This window comes from Tetrao urogallus (genome assembly GCF_951394365.1).
Source record: "Tetrao urogallus genome assembly, chromosome: 11".
Lineage (NCBI taxonomy): Eukaryota > Metazoa > Chordata > Aves > Galliformes > Phasianidae > Tetrao > Tetrao urogallus.
In genome coordinates, this window is record NC_136824.1 from 7985642 (window position 1) to 8007874 (window position 22233).

Sequence of the window (22233 nt, forward strand, 5' to 3'; positions counted from 1 at the left end):
GTTTTTAGTTTTCATAAGGATTTTTTTGGTGCAGTATTCCTGTGTTCTGTTTGTCTTCCCTGAGTAGCCTGTGGTGTATTTTTGATGAGCACAAAGGTACCTTTTGTTACTTTGTCCAAACCAAACTTAGCTTATCCTTCATTTTATTTTGCCTGGAAAGAAGTATGCAGACAATCCAGTGGCAGAGAATAATTACAAAATGTCTTTGACTTGCAAAGAGCACACTGGATGCTATTACAGCGTGGGTTTGCTGGGTTGCTGAAGGCTATCCCGTTGAGGGCAAGGTGAGACTCCTTACATTAATATTTTTTTTCCTTACTAACTGAGATTCTATGCAAGACATCAGTCCTTCTACTCTCATGAGTTAGAGAAAGATGGAAAATTGTATTGTGAACTTTACTGTTTTTTTGTGTGCATGATGCCAAAATATTTGAAAGTAAATGCAAGTAGTTTTTTGTTGCAAACCAGGGATATTTCCTTACTGCAAACTCCAGCCCTGAAGCTGGATACCATACAATTGTTTTTGAGACAGACATTTACAAAGCTACTTGCACAGAACTCATTTGCGGAAGAATGCTCTCACATAACAGGCCCTTCTTTCTAATTACAGGCTGTGGGATTCTTAGGAACTAGAAATCCAACAGGGAAAGCATTTGTGGTAGAATTAGGCGTAGATGTCTGTGGAGCTTTGATTCCACCAAAAAAAGAACTGAAAGACTAATAAACAACAGACTGTGTTTGATAATCAGGCTATAAAGCCTAGCATGCAGTGCTTATCCATGAAGGAACAAATTTCTAGCAGTCTGGTGCTGTTGTATAAAACTGGATTTGAGCCAGACTTCCAGATTTAAAACCCCTTGAACTCCAGTGGGCCCAGACCAGTCCTTGGCTTAGGTTCATCTCAACCATTGCAAGCACAGAAAAGATATTTGAACATTCGCAGTAGCAACTGAAGGTTCAAAGGGAGGAAAATACATCCATGATCTATTGACTGTTTGCACATACCAGGGCTTTGTTACTACCAATTTGAGCATTTGTCCTCTTGATAGCTTTTAGAACATCTTTGGAAACACACTGCAACATAACACAAAGGGAATGTTCCAGGCATGTGTCCTCCTGCACTGTTTGAATTGGTTGCTAGCTGTTCTCTCCATTGGGAGAGCTTAGCTTTACTTGACTTCTCTAATTTTACCCCAATAATTAATCTCTTGCACATTCTCCTCAACTATGTTGCCCACTCTTACAGCCCTTTCCTGTTGTGGCAGAGGACATCAGCTTCCTGGGTTACATGATGGGTTCTTGCTCAGAAGCCAACTGGAGTATTACAAGTTTAAGCAGTACTGCCATCTGAGTGTGGTCTCTGATGGATAATTTCAATAAATGGTCAGTTATATCCAGACTAACTCAATTTATGTGATGGTTTAATAAGCTTGTGGTCGTTTATTTGCTTTCACTTTTGCAGCAGAATAAACTGGTTTTCTCTCAATTGTGCAGCTGCTGCAAACAGTAATAAGATGGCTGTGTCAGACACTCATCCTGCTCTTGCTGTGTCTGAGGGTTGTCGCTGAAGCTGGAGAGGAGAGAAGTTTAATGTGAAAGAGAACTACATGCAATTACCTACTTATATGGAGCTCACTGGGGGATTCAGCTGCGGGTGGCAGTGAATTGCATTTCCCTTTTAAAATTGCTCCGCTTAAACTAGACGAAGAAAAGGGGCAAAAAGTGCACATGTGCACTGTTCAGTTAAAGGAAGTTGTCAGAGCATCCTGAAATATTTCTTACAGGACTATAATTACCAACTTTTTTATCAGATGTGTGTTTGCAGGTGTCCTGCGGAGAAACCTAAGTGAGTATTTATCACCAAGGAGGCAGCAGTAGTGTACAGGATCAGGAGCACACAGACTGGAATATCGTATGGCTCTGTGACAGAGCTATCTTCGCAGTGTATCATCTCCTTGAGCCAAGCTGCGTATGTGGAATGAAGTTGTGATTTAAGTCAGTGTAGGACCCACTGAGACCCACTGTGTGAGCAGCTGCCGTGAGTTGTGGGTGATACAAAAGCAGGTAGAAGGTGATTTTCTAACTCTGTGCTGGCAGAAGTGGAGTCCTGTTTGAAGAGTCGAGTGCAGAGCGACTGAGGAGCCCTGAGAGATGTGGCTGTGCCTTGAGACCAGGCCTTGTGTTGTTGCAGCTGCAGACTTCCACAGCCGTAGGAAGTTGTCGCAGATATTTTGGTATAGCTCCAGCTTGTCCTGACTTCACTGTTATCTGTCTGCACTTCTTCAGGATTGCCTGGTAAAAGCTACATGCTGTAAGTCGCAGTCTGAAAGTGCAGATAGGCTTTTAGAGCAGTTTGCATGAAGTTAAACTGAGAAAGGATAATGCTGTGTCAAAATGGTCATCATTGAACACACAAGCTCTGCAAACAGAGGGTTCTTAGCAGCGGCTAGTGCGTATGCAATGCTGTGGACAGGCAGAAATAATATTAGACGGTTCCTTTATCCCAAACCAGCATTTACCTGTGATATGTAGCCATGCTGGTCACAAACTCATATCAATCTTGTAGCAAGTTGTTGCTCTGTTTCCTTTCCCAGAGATGCTCTGCACACTTGATGTCCTCAGTATTGACATCTTGAAGCTCTGACAGAGCTGAGAGCTGTGTAACAACACGCTTAGGAGATGCCTCTGCTCCTAGGGATGCAGGTTGCTTTGAGCAGCACCAAAAGCTTTGTTCTTCATCTATTCAACTACATATTCTCCATGTTTTTAAGAGAATTTGGGCATTAGCTTCTAATGATATATGGCACAAATTATCTATTCTTTATAGTATGTCAGTTGGCTATGTATTGTTACAGCACAAATGGCAGACTGTTGAAACAAGCTGCTGAGATAACTGTGTCATACCTATGTACCAAACACTTCTCTGACTCATACCCCCACCATCCCCTGCAGTGATGTTGTAAGCCAGTGCAAAATTTAGACCACTGTTTGTTATCTGATACATATTTCTAAGACACTGCCAAATAAAGTTGAGTTTAAAAACTGTGATTTTCTTGTTGGGGGCTGCACTCTTGCCAAAGCAATTCATGTCAGCAGTTTTAAGCTTAGCAGCCACATAGTTCTGAAACGTATTTATAGATGATTTTGAGGAAAAAAAAATAAATATATTCCCATTAGCTGTTTGGGTTACATTTACGTTACTGCTTTTTGATTATTGGTATCACATTTACAGATTTGTTTTAGAATGAAGAAAAAACAAAGTGCACAGAAAACAGCTCTTCTTTTGTTTATGTGCATCACAAACTTAATGTTTTTAATGAGAAAAATACTTCTGGTGGCTTGCTTTGGCTTGCATCCTCACATGGACAGAACGTATTCTAATCTTTAAGCTACTTTGCAAGGACTTCATTTCCATTCTTGGATGGAGGTAAATACTCAGTTAAAATAATTCTGCAGTGCGTATGGTTGGCAGTAGAATTATTTCAGAACTGAATTTTTGGACAGAGACTCCTAAGTAAACATGATGAGGAAGACTTTGGCTGTATTCTGTATGATTTCTCCAGTCTAGCACAGAGCGCGTATCTTGCTATAAATTTGCCTATTGTTCTATCTTGGTAAAGGCTTTAAAGCTGGTGGCCATGATTTAGTTGTCTAGCAGCTGTTTCAGTGCGTTTTTCTTGCCCACTGTAATTGTTGTGGCTTTATCCAGCCCTGAAGCATTGTGGAATTGGGACAGTGATTCATTTCTAGTCCGTTTCTAGTCCATGTTAGTACTGTGCAAGATTACGTGTTCATCTGTTAATAATTGAGCTGTAGTCACAGAAGTCAGTTCTATCTACTCTTTAGTGACATGCAGTAGGAAGCCAGGTGATGCTCAGACAGTGCTGCTGCTAATCTAAAGCTTTCTGTAGTAACCACTGCTTTCTGCATTGTTAGGAGAGTGCAAAGATTAAGCCGTGCTACTGCTCTGTTACCTTTGGTTTTATTTTTCTAAGGTCCTCTTCCAAGTTACTGTAGGAGCATCACCCCAGCTCTGCCCCCATCTGTCCTTATTTCTATGTCTGTCCCTGAGGAGGAAACCTTGTTGTTATGTATTCTTCACCATCATTACAGCCCTGCATCTCTGAGGTGCTGTTATGATGGGTGTTCTGGATAGACAAGGCGAAGTGACTGCCAGGGAAATGGTGCATGTTGCTTTCTCTGCAGTGCTGGGAAGGACTGGAGCAAGCAGATGAAGTCAAAAAGCTATTCTTGCTGTTGTCATCTTCTCTGTCTCCAGACATTTGACCCTGTCTTAACAGTTGGTTTCAGGCTAGATAGAAAAGAGGAAAAAAAAAATTATGACTCACATTCACTGAAACTGTTGGTTGAGCCAGCACATAACAGATGAGAGACAAGCTTTTTGGTAGGCTTCCCCTCCACCCCCCCCGCCCCAAATAGGCTAATGGCATTAAGTTTATGAGTGTATTGTCATCTTCTTTTGTGTAGTAAATGGGTTTAAATTTATGTACTAAACATCACTTCCTTTCCTGGCTTTTCTAGGACGAATCCTGGACTTGAAGACTGGAACAGTAAAGAAAGAGGGTCAGCAGTCCTCAATGAGAATGTGCATGGGATCAAGACGCTCTTTCATTTGCAGAATGAGGTATGTATGTACCTGGTATTTCTGTTGTGATATTCTCAGATTACAGACGTCAAATATTTTGTTACTCTCTCCTGACCTTGTTTGGAGACTGAAGCTGTAGTGACATACTCCGATTGAGCATTTCCAGAATGCTTACTTTCGTAACTCTAGTAAAACTGAAACTTGTTTTCCTTTATGATTAATGGCAAAGCAATATCTCGTTTGTGTTGCAGTTGGTGTTTTTTTCTCAATGTGGGATGTTGCATGCTTTCCCCAGAGACCCTCATGGCAGCTTTACCCCTGGCATGTAAGCAGTTGTCTCTTCAGATCAAATTATTTGAATCAGTACTTCGGGAACAGAGCTTTTGCAAGTTTAATGAAAGCCCAGCTCTGTGTTTTTCTTCAAGAAACCAATAATATTAAAAGAATTTTGAAGACAAACAGGAATTCAGCTGCATATTTGCCGTCTATGGAAGAATTAACCTAAGCCTGGTATGAATTAACTGGATGTCAGCTAGCTGATTCTAGATACATGAGTAATTGTTAAAGGGTTTTTATTTTGAAATTTTCCACCTTCTCCTGTGTTGCCTGGGCTTCTTGAGAGGTCTGCCTGCCCAATGGTTCTGACATTTTCTGTGCAAACAGGATAACTCTGTGTGCTTAGAGGGGGAAGTACATAATTGCATACACAGCCTATATCCAACATACATGCTGAGAACAATCGATGCACAATTTGTTATGGAATGAGACACACAAACCAAAATATTTACATGTTACAACGAATGTGTGTGCTTCTGTTAATTGTGGTGAACGTTCTATGCATCCTGCAAGGAGGCTGAATATCTGGCACTTGAAAGGGGTTTATGTACCTCATACCTTTGGGATAAGATGTCAAAACTGTAGCTCCTCTTATATTAGCTGTCCTTGAACCATGCAAAGGCTTCCTGTGCTTTAGACTTCACAGCGATACTTGCAGGTCAGTGGCAATAATTTGAAGCCAGTAACAAGCATTGGAGGATGCAGTAGGAATCTTGTATTTCAATGGAAGTGTTCATCAGACAAGGAGAACGCGTCAAGATGAAAGGAAAAGGGCAATAATCTAGAGAGCTATTCTCACAGCAGCTTCTTTTCTTAGTTCTGTGCAGTACGTGAGGTTATAATCCACGGAAGTAGCAGCTGTATGTATTCTGAATCCAGTACTGTGCACATATCCTCACACATAACGTTAACGGTGATTTTTTTATATTTTAGCTTGTTAGGAAACAAAATATGGTGGCTTCAGACAAAGATTTCTTTAGAGACATTCAGTCTGATGTTTGCTATTCAGTAAGCATCTTCTCTAACAAGGAGACAGCAAAGAAAGTTGGGCCTACTGTCCTATTTACTGCTGTTGCCCGGCTTTTAAAACGACAATTAAAATGCAGTTATTTCTTCACGCTTCAATTCTGGAAAGTCCAGTGCATGAGGGTAATTTTAGACATTCCAACATCCCCATTGTTTTTAAATTCTGAAGTAATCTTACTTTAATTATTCATTCTTTCTCATTGGCAGTGACTGGTAAACATAAAAACAAAAGTTTAAAAAAGAAGCAAAAAAAAATTGTTGGAAGAATGATGATCAAATAACGTGAACTTTCCTTGTGATTACTTCTTTTATTGCTATTGTTCTTTGTGTCAACTGAGAATGAACTGTTTTCATCTTTCAGGCTATTTACTGAGTTTCAAATGGATTGTAAAATTATGCTGTTAGGCATAGTTAGAAATACCACAAAACACACAAGAACAAATGTCTGTCCTGGCAAAGATCAGAGTGATGTCTAAAATTATAGCTGGTGTGCAGCAGTTGTAATGCTCTGTCCAGGGAAACTACCCATACACTGAGATCATTTTGTATGGGTATGTGGGGGCCTCACTCGTCTAGTTTTCACCCTGTTTTACGGTATCTGGGAGTGTAACTATTTTGTAGCCACTCTTGGAATTCCTATTGCAAATAGCCCTTAGATTTGGAGGGTTTGGAAGGAATCTTTATCTATTGTTTTTCATAAAATCAAGAAAATATTTGTACTGCACCCAAGAAGTTTAGGCTGCGAAAGCAGCAAGTTCTGAGAAAACATGTATCTGGGACTTCCTGTCAGAAATAAACATCCATAATTGTCTGCCTACATGTACTAATAAGGATCTTAAAATGCATTTTCATCTCAGCTGTTTATATTCAAAATTTCAAATACTTTTTTATTTTTAGGTGTGGAAATGCTCCTCTGGATCATTTACCTTTGAACAGAATAACCACCATGAGGAAAAGATACAGGTATTTAATTTACTGCAATGGTCAGTTGCTGGAAGCACCCTCATTTTTCCACTAGAGTAATGCTTAGTCAGCGTACATCCTGGACAAACGTTCGTTAGCATACAGTGCAAAGTAGCCCAGGGTCACAGGGAGGAGAACTTAGTACTCACTTGAGCTGTGGCAGTCATTAGGTCTTTTAGAAACCATGAGCAAGTGACTCAGCTATTTCCCTTAACCTGCTCCATCTCTGAAATAAGCTTCATTACTGTTTTCTGAGAAGTACTGTGGAAAGGAGGTGACACTTGAGTAGTGTTGTAATACAGAACTTAGGGTCATGGCAGGCTGTTTCAAACACAGCTTACAGATATTAGTGGATTATTATCACTGATAATAGTATAAAAAAAAAACAAATCTATTCTGCGTGTCAATTAACATTATTTGTCTGTATTTGTATTTGTGTGTTTCCTTTTCATTTAGGAATGGCCTGGGCCCGGTAAAAGAAGGTGAAGCACAATATGCTGTTGTCCATTGCACTGGCTACATCAAGGCTTGGCCACCAGCAGGTGTGTAACTTGTGGGCAGAGTGCAACGCACGTCTTCGAGGACTTGGGAACCTGGATCAGGATCCCTTTACTGGTACAGAGCCAGGCTGAATTTCTGTAAGGGCAGCTCCTTCTATTTGATCTTGATAAGCTTTTGATATCAAGAAATCAGCTGTTGTTACACACTCAGAATCTTCCAATTTTTTTTTTACATGAAATCCTTCTCAACTTCATTGCCAAAAAGAGCTATAGAAGAGTTGTCAGTAATGTGGGATTGCAGCAACTGAAGCCAAAAGATTTCAGTCTGATAGCCAACATAAAAATTGCCTCATTTTTAGAAGGTAAACCCGAAGCTCAGATACATCTACAAAAGAACAACTTGTATTTAAGTACCAAGTTGCAAGAACCCGTGTACGAAAACGTGTAATGTCAATTTAGGTGCTTAGATCTTCACTTCAGAGTAGTGGTTTTAGTGGAGAATGTTCAGCCATTGTGATAAGTTCTGTTTTGAGGCTGTTTTTCCGGGAAACAGGTCTTGATATTTTTCTTTGAACTGGAGTTTACCTATTGCTCAATATTGCATGTGGGAATATTTGCATTTGAAAAATTCCAAGGGGAAGCAATGGAGCTCATCTAGACATCATCATGAACTGGGCTGGCTGACCTTGGCATTTGCAGTAGTTGAAGAGGACTGTTTCAACATAACAGCACCTGACATGAATCAAACCTTGAGTCGTCCTGCCCTTTTGCGGTTGTACACCACAATCATAAATCAATTTATTCAGAAATTTTGAATGCTAAAAGTGGTTTGTACCATGTCTGTATGCTGGTGTGCAGATACCAGAATATGGGTGTAAACCTCATGTTTATCTCCTGCTGAATTGTGGTTTTGAGTTATATAATCAGTTACCCGTGTTTTTCATCTCTCGAACAGTACACACATACATACAGGCATATTTTCAATAGTACAAAACTGAAGCTTTTGAAATTTTCTGTAACTTTTGCATCCAAGAACAGGATGAATTTGTATCACAAGTGACCTGTGCTTCTGAAACAGTACAGGCAGTGAAAACCTCCCCTCTTCTTACTGATAAGGGTTTAATATATTTCATTGTGCTGTAGAAATCAAAATGTTTCAACTTCATTCCAATCGCGAAAGAGCGAACAGAACAATGTGTGTAAATTGCTCTACAAAAATGAAACTGTTTCTGTTGGTAATTCCAAGCGTAAGAGTATTTAGCTATGATACACGAGATGTCTCTTCAGAAAGGTGTGGGTGAAATTAGATCTTTGCAGCTCCCTGCTTAACTCACGTGAAGGCCTGCTGCATGGTATCAGCTCCTTAGAGACCTGATGCTTCTGGGGTACGTGGTGTTTTGCTCTACTCCAGCTCCCAGAGTCACGCTGCTGTCCCATGCTTAGCAAGTTCTCCAATCCAATCCTCAGTTTTCATTAATTTATCTTAAGATTATGGCAGTGTATTCTTCACATAAATCTTCTTGCCTTGTGTCTATGTCTCTCCAATCTTCTGGGGCTTTCCAGAAGGAAGTCATCTCCTGTCAGCCTTGACTTTGCCCAGATAAACCAGGCTTCTTCTAATCGCTGCTCTCACTGTGCATTTTCTTTTCTTTATCCATCTGTTTTAACTTCACTTTTCAAAATGTAGATTGTCAGAACTATAAACACTTGTTCCAGGTGATACTGTAGTGATGTATCATGAAAATGGTACTTCCTGTCCTGAGAGGCAGAATATGATATAATCTGTTTCTTTTCTGTGTGATGGCATCCTAAGCCACCTAATGTATATATCAGACTGCCTTTTCCTCAGTTTTTGTCAACTGAAAGTCTTTGTAACAAAAATAGCTTTGAATCTTCTGATTCACAATGTGAAGTTTCATCCCATTTCTAATGCTGTAGTTTGTGGCAGTTATTAGTCCCCAAGTGCATGCTTATGCATTTAGTAATGTTGGATTTCATCCCGTTTCTATTACTGCACTCCTCAAAATCACATGGTGATCCCCATATGATATCCCACTGCTCCTCCACAAAGTTAATGCCTCCAAACCATAGCACAGTCCGAAGGGATGGTTTAGCTTTTAAGAGCCTTACGTGGAATTTCAGTGGTCTTTTATAATAACATCCAAATTGTTACTCATCACCGTCATGTCTGTGTCTTTTTTGGGGCATGTAGTACAGAATTGAGACATCTTTGAGTGTTTATTTGCCCTCACACCCCCACAAGTCTTCCCCATTTTGTGTTGGTGATTTTCTTATAACCATTGTATTTGGGAGCTGAATGAGAATATCCAAAGGCTGAATTGGCACCCAGTATGTTTGGGAAAATCGGTGGCAACAATACATTTGTTCCCATTTCCAGTGGTAATTCAACCATAATGGGCAAAGCAAATGAAATAACTGCACAAGTAATTTAATTTGCTAAAGCTTTTCTTACTCTGTAATAAAATCACTTTTGTTCAAGCCAGGTAGCAAGTAGCAAGCTGCTGGTCTTTGCATCATCTCTGCGTTCTTGGGCATAAATGGGTTTGTGCCGCGTCTCAGCTGGTTTATAAATTAACCATGGAAAAGATCATTTTCATTTTTTTTTCAGTTGCCAAGTTTATGCTTCAACATAAACCCTTTATCTTGTTCTTTCAGAGCATGCAGTGTGACATGTGCATTATGCAACTGATATACAACACATATCACATACTTTCATGAACACAGTAGCAAATGTTTTGCAAATACACCTAATCTGCACTTAATTTAACACCAGTTTTTTTCTCTTTCTGAGCTATATTCCATTGTCCATTGTCAATGTGCCTATACTCTCTGTATCACAGTGAGTACTGATGCAGAAACATCAAGACAAGAACTGCCCTGTGATCACTGTTAGTGTTACCTACCCCACATTTTTCCCTTTTTTCTCACCTTTGTGGGGCAGCAAGACTCATTAACTAGCAAGCTGCCTCTTTTTCAGTATGTGAGAGGTGGAAGGAAAAAACATCATGCCTCATCCTCCACCCAGAAATGATCAGGGAGCATGCAGGACCCATAGGCAGCATCTACTTTAGGCATTTCATAGCCAAGCAGACCAAGGAATGCTGCAGCCTGTGCTCTCTCTCTTGGTCTTCTCCTGGAAGAGGAGCTATTTGGCTGTTGTGAGAGACTTGCTTCTGGGTGAGTGAGCCACAGAGAGAAGACAGAACTGTTTGGAGCATGGGTCTCTTCAGGCTGGGTGCATTAATGGTCTTGTCATTGTCCTTTATTCTGCTTGTGACAGAAGGGTAAAGCAAAATTCACATGCAAAACCCCCAGTAATATAATGTATTTCCTCATAAATTACATCTTGACCTTAGGTGGACTTCGGTGCATCAAGTAAGCTTTGTGTGGAAGTCACATAAAAAAAAATAGTAGCCAAATATCCCAGATTCCAACTGATGTGTTGTTAATTTCTTATGTGTAGTGTGTATTAGAATAAGCAATGGCAGTGCAGTGTTGGATTATTTTGAAGGAGGTTAAAGGATCTCTTGTTTGAAACTGGCTGCATCCCAACTCCAGCCTTTGTCCCTCTGTTTCCCAAGCTAGAAGGCTGTGTGATTCTTAGCTCAGGGAATGCTTCAAGCTCCTAACCAGTCATAAAGCTGAGAAATGCTAACCTTTTCCTGGTCGTTCAGTTTTAAACTTAAGCAAGCACTTAATTTTCTTCATTTTTGTTCCTCCAGAGCATCTTATTCCTGAAAGGAAATGAACCTTATGTGGTCCATATGATATTTTCCTAATAGTTTATTTTCATGCTGTAACAATTGATGGAAAATATTTGGTGGAGAGAAAAGATACAGTCTGTTGAGTTGTTGCTACTTTTCTGTAAATCAAAAACATGACCCGCAGGAAGAAAACATTGTGCAGAAAAGGCTTAGATAGATCCTTGTTACAAAAACTTCAAATAAAAAGTCCCAGAATAGTATTGAATTCAAATAATGTCGAAATCTTTTTTTTTCTTCATTCGTTTTTTATCTTAAAAAAGAAACATTTTGCTCTTCCAAGTCAGACTTACGGTAACGTCTTAACCACAGCATGCCAAAGCTGTTAGGTTATTCTACAGTTTTGGCAGAATCTGGACATTTATGCAGAAGTACTCCCTCTTCCAATACAAAACAGAATACTTGCTTGAATATTCTTTGCACTTTTGTCATTTTTAAAGTTCTGTTTAAAGAAAGAAAATAATTCAGCTTTTGGGATTTTTCACAAGAATTCTCTCTGATATATGATAAGTATCCACACTTTCCAGTGTTGTCTATAGAAAATAATCTTGTGCAGTTCCATGCATGGATGTGTAACTGTAGCTGTAATGATGGAGATAGGCATTTACAGAGGATTGGTAGTGATCATGGAGCACTTATTATGTCCTTTTAAATACTCAGAAGTAATTTATTTCTGACTGTAGTAAAGTGAAACCACAAATCCACTGACACAGTTCTGTGTCTCAAAGAAAGCATGGGGCAGAAGGATGGAGAAAGAAGGCAGAAAATGAAGTTGTTCTGTCATTAGTGCCAATTGGAAGCTCAGTGGGAAAAATAAAGAGTTCCTTATGTCCACACAAACACATGCCATTACCCTGTGGGAAACTGTTTGCTGGCATACAGGACACTTGGAAATTAAATATAACCTCTGACGGCACAGTGTTCTATTTGTGATGCTCAGTTGCAGGCTTAGCTTTTCAAAATGTTGATATAAACTTGAACAAGCATAGCACTATATTTATTATTCAAGAGAAGCGTGTATTTGGTGTTGAGAAATACAGCCTCTGTCAGAGTTGCATATAAAGAATGTGAATAACTGCTGTATGTTTATTTTGTTGATACCTCCAAAAGGTCAGTGTGGTGGTTGCTGTCCTGCATGCTTTTGAAGCTTTTTCTGGAGATTCTGATGGTGCTTGGTGAACGTAAAGAGCAACGTTATGTTGTGTTAAGAGCTAGAGAAACTGGTATTAAGTGAAAAGCGCGTGTATGTAACTGTCCTCGTTGGAATATGCTCAGTAAGAAGCTTACTAAAGCAAAAGTGAATTTCTTCTAGAAAGCATCTTTGTACAGAGGCACACACACAGTTGAATCTTCATAATTATCAGCAGCAGAGTAAAGAAAGTAGTTTCTACCTGTGGAGTGCTATCAATAGTAGCACCTGCACTACAAACAAGTGAACAATCGTTTTGGCGTATCTTTGCCATAGGCATTTTTAGGGCAGGGATAGTAATTCACTGGGTCATGTATCAATGAATTCCAGGCAGATTGTTTTTTTTTTATTCATAGTGTAGGATAAATGTGTTATATGGACCAAATGTAATCCATCTTGCAAAAAGAAAAAATAAAAAAAACAACGAAAGGTGAAATTTAGATCAACCATTTCCTTTGTCAACGCTGGAGTTCCGTCAGAAATGGTGTTGCTTAGCTAGGTTTAATTTTGGAGATTGTTTATGTTGCTTTCAGTTTATTTGAGCAGTAGTGAGCCTGTACAGAGTTCCTAAAAAGGAAAGTGTTGTTGAAAGCTGAAGAAAAATGATTATGCAAAGTGGAAGCCATCCAGCTGAGTATCTTTGCTGTCCTTTGCAATAAATACACTGTGTGCAGCTAAAGAAATGACTGAAAAAACCAAGTTAGGAAAATTGACCTCTCCAAATGGAAAATTCCATTTAAGAGAAGACCTTTAGGTTAAGATTATCTTAATCTTATCAGATTATCAGAATGCCTAAAATCGTTTCCTTAAAAACGGAAACTCTTGTAGGGTCCTGTGTTGAAGAAGCCCACTTCTCAGAAGCAAAAAGCAGTCACCCAGAAAACCCTCACAGGGGGGAGGACCTAGAGGCTATCTGTGCTATCAGTGAAGTCAGGGCATGAGTCTGTGCTTGCTTCAAGCTCTAATGTTTAAGTTAGTCCTTGGGGCTGGCCATCGGTCCTGCAGTTTTGCCCTGGTGCAGGGTTCAGGCCCAAGGCACCTCCCAGAGGGATGCAGTCCCTGCTGCAGGCTTCCAGCCAGTGTCACAGCCTTCTCCAGTTTGCTTTCTTTGTGTGGGTTGTTTTTGTACTCTGCTGCAGTCCTTTCACATCAAAGTCAGCGTCCTTATGCTCCTTCCTAAACCACTGCATCATTTCATTTGTCCTGCTCTTGGTTTACCCCTTTGTTCACAGCTTTTTTTAAGATGAAACACTGCTGCATTCTCAGTTGTCCACTTTATACCTATTTAAAATGAAAATTGGTCATGTGGAGGAGTCTGATTTTAGTTTCAGTAGCTCAGCTTTCCCTGCCCACCACATGTGTGTGAGCAGATAGCCACATGTCTGCCAAAATTTTGTCTGAAGTAGACACAGTTTTCAGTTGATGTTCTGTGCTGCTTTTTCAGGGTAATCTTCTCTTTTTTCTTAAGAGGCTGCCAAGTTTAATTCCTTTGCAGAGTTGGGCTGTCACTAGCTAATTGCTAGGTCTTTTGTTGAAGAAATAACTCTGTAAACACAGTAAGGAAGAAAAACAAAATAATTCTGCAGTATATCTCTGAACTGCAGCTTTGTGTCAGGTTTATGCTCTCAGATACATAAATGACTGTCTCAGAACATGGCACTTGTCTGTGTTTGGAGTCTATTCTGCAGTTTGCCTAATGTGTAAAGAAAAGAGAAGGAATAGTGCTGTGTGAAACGTTAGAATGTTGCTTTGTGATTTAACAGATTGAAGGGTTTGAAGCTGCAGATTGCCCTAATTTCAAGGGTGTTCTATATCCAGATCAGGTAAAGAGCTTCACGTTGTGGTTCCATAGAGGGACCTATATTGTATAGCACAATGGGAACTGATAAATACCTTATTGTCAGATAAGATTGAATTATTTTGGTACAAAATCCTTAATTCAAAGACTACTTCAATTCATTTACCAGCAGTTACAGACATTTTTCAGAGGTGTCATTTTAAAAAGTAGTATGCTCCATCATAGTCCAGAGATTGACCTATGTGAAGAACTATACACCTTGAGAATAAAATGGTGCTTGTTTCATAATTGGCTTTGCAATTCATTGATGCCTAAAGTGCATCTTAAATGATTCACTGCCTGTTGTGACTGAATTCCTTGAAAAGCCTTGTGAAAGAGCTCACAAAAAAAATAAGTCAGCAGTGTCACTATTGGAAGATGTTTTGCAAATCCTCCATAGCAAACTGGTATCTCAAAACTTAAGTTGGGAAATAGCCTTACTAAGGCTTAGCCAACTTGTGAGTAAACAGAGCTAGTCTCAGTGTTCCCATTTGTGAAACACTGAGATGGAAAACAGCACACATGTATGTTCTGAAATTTTTCCTGTGTTTATAGTAGTTACTCCTGTTAAACAACTGAAACATGCACTGTTAGCAATGCATCCGCATTTTTTCAGTCTTTCAACGTAATAACCCAGGTTTAGTGTATTATAGCAAAAAGTAAAACCATCTGTTAAATGTTAGCATGAAGCTCATGTGCCTTGTTTTTAAGGCTGATAATAGATTATTTGCAAAGAAAACTGAGCGTAGTGTGCAGTGACTGAGCATAGTGAAGTGACAGCGTGATTCCAGTAATGTGCTGTAGAGCAGTACTCAGGGAAATGTTGTTGCCTATCTCAGTGTCACGGAGTTTCTGTACTGCTTTACTACTTGCTCTGTATGCATTTAAAGTCTGTAGGATCAAGTATGGCTTTGAGGGAGCATCTGATCTGAACCAAGTGATAACGGCTGAATCATAGAGAAGACGATCGTGTTATTTTGTATGATGTAGAGCATCTAGAATAGTATGGAACCAGGCCAGCAGCTTCTCTGCTCATCCTCATTTCCTAATTATAATGGTATTTGTTGTTGTTTGCCTTAGGAATGACTATACCAGAAGAAGATGCTGATGTGGGACAAGGTAGTAAATACTGCCTCGTGGCAATAGGAAGGCTTCAGGTAATGCCAGTCTTTTCTTATGTGAACTACTACAGAAAACATAATCAGTGTTGTGGTTCGGCACCTCTGAAAATAATGTGGCTTGATGTCTGATTGTGCAGTCAGTGGCTTGTTTAGAACATGTTGACAGAACAAATTGAAAATTTGATTTCGGTATATATATGTGTGTCTCACCCAACAACTGCAACAAAGATGCTCCTGGAATGTGAGTGCATCCCGACCTGATGCTCTGCAGAGTGCGTGGGGATGGGATATTCTGGATGGTGAGGAGCTTGGGAGCACAGGTGCTGTAATGGCTAAAGTGGTTCCCAAAGACATTGGTGTGCTCCCTGTTCTTCTTTGATCCGTTCTCTCTTGCTGGCTAATCAATTACTTGAAGAGAGATGATTGCAGGAGATGATTGCAGGAGTTGGTTTGAAAGTGATAAAGTAGTCAAGAGGCGCCTCACAGATGATAGCTTTTTTTTCTCAGCGTGTCATTTTATGCATTCGTATGCATTCATGATGCCAGCCAAGGGAACTGTGAGAATAAAATTTTACTTTTTTATCCAGACTGTTGCAATTGATGTATTATGGTTTTTTTTTTTGTCTGTTGCTGAGTTCTGAGCTGGAATTAGAGCAGTTGCAGTGAATCTCTTTCACCACAGCAGGAAAGCGAGCTTTTCTTAGCAGTATGTGGATTCTGCCAGGAGTGCATGTGTTAAAGCTTCTTACGTGATCTCTTGTTGGCCTGCACTCATTGCCATCTGCTATGATGGCATCACTCCTTCTTAGAAGGTAGAATGACCCTTTCTTCGAGCACAGGTACCAAACCTGTCTTATTCAGTGTGACCAGCTGCACATTGCTGGAAGAATTAGCACTTCTGCAGTGTCTCCACTGTGATGGCAGACTTAGGAAAGTATTGCACGATGTTTTCTAAGTTAATCATACTTCTATAATCAGGGGTAATATATTCCACTAATGGAGAGGAGTAAGATATGTGGATTCGTGTGTTAGAGCTGCCAAAAAAGACTATTTCTGAGAAAATTGCATTAGTAATATGGAGTGTCAAAACATCTGTTACGATAGAGAAGGCAGTGGGAATATGTGAGGGAGAGGAGGAGAAGGCTCTGGGGATGGCTTTGATTGCAAAGAAGTCAAGGTGCAGAAATTAAAAGCAGTGCTCTGTAACAGCAAATAGAAATCTTGCACACAGTTGACCAGCAAATCGGCTTCAAGACAGCAAAACAATGTTCTTTTTTTTTTCCTTTTATTTTGGGGCCTTGTTAGTCCTGTTGGCTCTGAAAGTTCTAAGAAAAAGAGTGGTCTTATTGTAGTCCCAGCAGGAAAGGTAGGGTATAGAGAGGCCTGGTTGTACAGGTTTCAGGCAGAGGGCTGGAAGTGCTTCATTTTGCGTGGAGAGCTGTGTCTTCATGATGAGCAGCCACATACTGGTCTAACATTCATGGTTAGAAACTTGGAAAGCTTTGCTCAGGTTGTTTGAGGGGTTTCAGGTGACGTTTGTTTCACCTGACTGTGGTTATCTGAAAGCTGAGTGTTTGTCTGAGCTGGTCCTGCTGGATGCATTTGCAGATAATGAGTTGGTATCATCTTCTATAGAGTGGCCTTCCTATCCTAAAATGGCAAGTTCAAATTGTCATTTGGGAGGCTCTTGTTCTTGGTTGACAAGGGCAGGAACCAAGAAGCCTGCCTTCAGCGCAGTCCTACAAAGCGAGATGAACCCAATCTTACTTTTGCCCTCCCTTATTGGGAACTTCAGATGTGTTTGTTTTCCTGCTATGGGAAGGTGCTATGGGATGAGCTAATTGCACTGCAAACTAGCATTAATGGCACGTCTGTGTCATGTATCTGTGCTGTCGTTTTGTTTACAGCTTTCCACGGTAGTTAGTAATCTGCCAACAGATTTGTTCTTCAGCTGCACAAACGTGAGGTGGGTCTTCTATGGACTAAATGCTGTGGACTTGATTGGTCCTAGGTAACCAGCTCTCCGGTGTGCATGGACATGAATGGCATGTCAGTCCCAACTGAGTTCTTGTCAAGGCACAACTCTGATGGAGTCATCACCTTTGTCGACCCCAGATGCATCAGCGTCATTGGCTACCAGCCCCAGGTCAGTGAGCCCCGTCATTGCTGACATGCATTAGAGCTAATGAGGAGAATCCTGTTTGCACATTAAAATTGAAAGCAGCAAAACGTGAAACATCTGTAGCTAACAATCTATATGCCATGAACTGAATGCTGTTCATTTTTCTATGCTGACCATGCTTCTGTAAAATCTATTTTTCCCCTTTGTTAAGAGGGTTGTCTCTTTATTCTTTTGAGATCCAATTAAAATCCTAACAGCAAGATGCTTTAAATCTTGCACAGCGAATACATTCTGTGACAGAAAGTTAACAGGGCTTGGAGGGAGTTTTAGTCCTGTAATTCTTAACTTCTGCCAGTTTCTTGAAGAAGAAGAAGAGATCATTTATGGCATTATTTTGCTTTAGACTGACATCCTGCTCCTCTCAGTAGGAGTCTGCTCATAGAACTGAGCAGAATAATAAATGAATTTCTGACTACTGTGACCCTCAGATAACTCTCAACACTTCTATTTTACAGGCAAAAATCATATCTTACTCATTTGTTTTTTCCATTTATATCGATTTTAGGTAGTGTTATAATGACTGATGTTTCACAAAAAATAGTTTTAGTAGAAGATTGGTCTTTTCAAGGCACCACTTCACGGGTATTGGAATTAACTTAATGCTTGTTTGTAAACTCGTATGTCTGTGGAACTGTACAAATATAATGAAGATGTGATGCCTACAGCTAAGCCTACAAATCTCTGTGTTCTTCTTTGATTAACTGAGTAGTCCTGTTGAGGATGATGGATCCAGCGTCTGCAGGGGTTACTTACAGATCCATGCATGGAGTTGTGTTGCAGTTTGGGCTTTTTATGCAATTTTGTTTTACTTTTTACACAGTTTTTGTTCTATTCTAGGATCTTCTGGGGAAAGACATTCTAGAATTCTGCCATCCTGAAGATCAAAGCCATTTGAGAGAGAGTTTCCAACAGGTACTGCATCTTGTTCCTTTTCTTCTGCTATTTATTTACTAACTACTCTGTTATTCAGAGAAATAGCTTTTATTTTACATTCCAAGGTACTTTTTTCCATTATCCAGGAGAAGGAGCTGCAAAATAGAAGGCAACCCATTGATCTGTTAATAAACAGTTAAGCTGCATAAACCATAGTTTAAGCTGCGGCATCTGTTGGCTCTGTTTTCAGAAATAAATCACCTGCCCTACCTTCCTGCGCGGGTGATGGTGCAGCTCAACATACATGATGGCTTGCTGACACCAGGGTTAAGGTCCCACTCCTCGTTTCTGCCATCCCTGACCTCCCCACCCTTCCTGCTACCCTGATGCCATCACAGATAGACTTGCCTGTTGGGTTAGCGAAAGGACTGCATGATTTTGCATAGGACGAGCTTTCAGATGGCTCAGCTCCCAGAGCTCCTTGCCTGATGGCACCAGTGGTGCAAGAAAAGCAGTATAAACACATATGCTGTGATTCAGTAATGCCCAGATGATTGATTCCACTAATTCATCCAAGAGACAGTGACAGAATGCTGCTAGATAATAACATGTCAAACATCCGTCTGTGATTGTCTGAGTGCAGCCTGGGGCTCAGGAAGGCTGAATAATGTTCTGGTTAAAGGCTCAGTCCTCTCTGTGTGCTTGCTGTGACTGCACCAGGCCACAGGGGCTGCTGCTGTATCCTGGAGTCACTTCCTGGGGACTCTGCTGTCACTGCTCAGCATTGGGCATGTGCATAAGTGACTTGCTGGATCAGGGATTTGTGTGATTTTCAAGGTCATGCAGAAAGGCAGCAGGAAAAAAACCCACAAATTAGAAGTGAGCATTTCTCTTCTCTCAACCTGTGTCCAATCTATGAAAATACTGTCCTGTTTCTTTAGCAGACCGTTCCTCTTTCTGTATATTTTTGTTCAGTACGGTAGCAGTGTGATTGGGGCTGTTATTTCAATCATGGAATAAAAGCCTGATGTAAACAGTTCAGCTATGCACCAGGTGGTTTTTATTTTCTAAAGAATGTAAAAAAGTAAAGGTTAAACATTCACTTGGAATTTCTTTTGTGCTATTTTATTTGTCTGCACTGTTGGAAGACAGTTCACAATTTTCCCATCAGTGATCTCAATGCTTTATATATTATTACAGAATTAATGTTTGCTTTATTCATACTTCAGGACAATGGATCAGTGCAGTTTATTTTATTATTGTTAGTTTGGCCTTAGAAGTCTTTTCATTAAAAAGGTAACTGATTTCCAATAAACCATTCTTTGTTTTTTTCCTCCCCCACACCCTTTAAAACTTGATATTTTTAATTTGCTGGCAGTGCCAGAACCAGGTTTGTTCATAACAGAGGAGGGGAGGAGGGAGGGATGGGTATGCAGGTTTTGGTCAATTGCCAGCATCCATCTCAAAGATTTTACTTCCTTGGGAAGATAAGTTCATTCATCAGGGTGGGAAAATCAGGTCAGAATGAGATATTCTCAAGGCCAAGATCAACAAATAGAGCTTAGTATCAAAGGATCCAGAATACAGCTATTTGATATCCAGTAGGATACTATTCAGATTGGACACTTATACAAGTTCTGGGTGTGGTAGTAAAAATTTCTTGATTAAAGAATGTTGCACATTGAACTCAACCTACAAAAGTTTTGGGTTTTTTTTATGCCTTATGATTCATTATTCTGAATTTTTTATACCTTATGAGTCATTATTCTGATTTTTTTCTGGGCAATAGTAATACTTTTTGCACCTTTTTTTTTTTTCCCCTGTATGCTTTCCATTCAGTCCTGGAGCCAGCTGATCAGCTTGAAATGACAAAAACAGAATTGCAACACATTTCCTAACCTAATTGCTTGTTGATGGAGGCGCAGGGTTTTCTGAGATAACTACTTGTAGGAAATACAGTGGACAAGGATAGAGAATCCACAACAAGATGTGCATTTGTTTGCATTAGGCCTCCCTTTTCCTTGCCTGAGATCTGGCAGAGGTAGCTTTGTGGAAGAGTAATAAAAAATAAACAGAGAGATCCTAGGTGAGTGCCAGCGGAATTATTTTAAACCATCTAAGCTTTCTTCTGACTTAAAGCCAGGATTATTAGATAATTCATACAGTGCAATTATAGTGCCAGGGTGCAGGTTTTGTTTCAAGCACGCTTCTTCATCTGGATGCTCATCAAAGTGAAAGAGCAATCCAGGCCCCAGAGTCTGGAGCTGGCACACTTGTTTCTGGGGTTGCCTGGGCCTTGGACCTCATTGCTCATTTTGAGACATCGTTGTGTCACTTTCACTGCCATCAGTGCCTTTGGTTTTATCCATCATACTGGGAGACTGATGGTGAAATTTGGCACCTGATTCCCAACTTTTGACTTCAGTGAAAATTCAGCTACCAAAGGCAGAGTTGGAAACGATCACTGCTGGATATCTGACTTCAGACTTCTTATAAGCAAGTATGCTGCCCAATAAAGAATTAACTATCCATTTTTATTCATTAATGCTATTAAAATGGGCAGTGGCAGATTGCTCTCCACATTCAAATGCTGGCTCATCATTTCTTCCTGTGAAGCCAAGAAGCAATTGTTTCTTGTTAGCAGTTTGCCATCCTATTTTTTTAATTTTTGGTCTGCACTCATGGGTGCTTTTCTCTTGATTTATTATTGGACCTGTTTCTTTTCAAATTCCAATTTTGGATTTTCTCAGGAACAGTCTTTGCTTGTGATGTGTGAGATCTGACTGGCTTTGTGTAATTACTGGAACTATTTCTAGAGGATATTCTTGTTTATTTATCAGCTTTAAATTGCTTCTTTTGGAATGGTCTGTTTTAACTTCAGATATCACAGAAGTAATCTTCAGGGCTCATTTCAGCAAAGCACTGCAGCATGTACTTAACCATAAGTATGTGGTAAATTCATTTATATTCAATTATGCCCGTAAGAGCAGTTTAATTTAGCACATGCTTAATTCCCACTACATTTGGAGCTCAGCACACTGCTGAGTATTTTGCTGAATTAGAGGCAAACCTCTTTTGTCTATTTCTCACCTGTGGTTGTATCTATCTTTATTTACCTGTTTCTGTCCAACATAATTGCTGACTTCTGTGCATCCTTTGAAAGTTCTCATTGCCCTCTGTTCAACATCCCTGCAAGATCTTGCTGGGTCTGTTCTACACTGAAAAAATTCACCTATACATCTAAGAGGTCATGAGTATCTCCACTTCTTTTTTTTTGTTTTTTTTTTGTCTTTCTCATCAATTTTACTCTAACTAGTTATCTTTCTCCATTCAATTATTTCCCTCTTCTTTTTCTTCTGTCCTCCTAATTCGGAATAATTACCCTTCTCTAACTGTTTTCTTCATTCTGGTTTATTGCTTCGTGACAAAATGTAGTCAGTTTCTTCATCCTTACTCCTATCTTTGTCTGCCTTATCTTAGGCAATTTAAATACTGTTTTTAAATACTGCTACCTGTTCATTTGTTGGCAAAAATAAGGTGTAAAGGGAGCTTGTCAGCATTTGGACAGGAAAACTTATTATAAGGAAACAAGTGTACAAGATAACGATGATTTTTTAAGGCATTTGCTATCATTAGGAAGAGGCAGTGAACAGAAGAGATAAGGGAGCAGATGCTTAGCAGAGCCCTAGCTAGGTGGGTGCCAGACCAAGTCCCTGAACAGAGATTTCTGAAAAGGAACTTGATAGGCTTTTCTTGGATAGTCTTTCTTAAAAATAGCTTACAGCTCCTGCTAGCTTTGTGTCTTGGAGTCTGCACAA

At 39.9% G+C, this 22233-nt stretch overlaps 1 protein-coding gene across 1 annotated transcript in view; it reads left to right on the forward strand.

Annotated features, from left to right (window-relative positions):
• Positions 1-22233, forward strand: part of ARNT2 (aryl hydrocarbon receptor nuclear translocator 2) — a gene marked incomplete at both ends in the record, with an annotated part of 88207 nt that overhangs the window by 45976 nt on the left and 19998 nt on the right. The window contains 6 exons of the mRNA XM_079540927.1: positions 4543-4645; positions 6866-6931; positions 7388-7473; positions 15320-15396; positions 17372-17506; positions 18380-18454. Of these exons, the coding sequence (XP_079397053.1) occupies positions 4543-4645; positions 6866-6931; positions 7388-7473; positions 15320-15396; positions 17372-17506; positions 18380-18454 (542 nt within the window). The remainder of the gene's footprint in view (positions 1-4542; positions 4646-6865; positions 6932-7387; positions 7474-15319; positions 15397-17371; positions 17507-18379; positions 18455-22233) is intronic.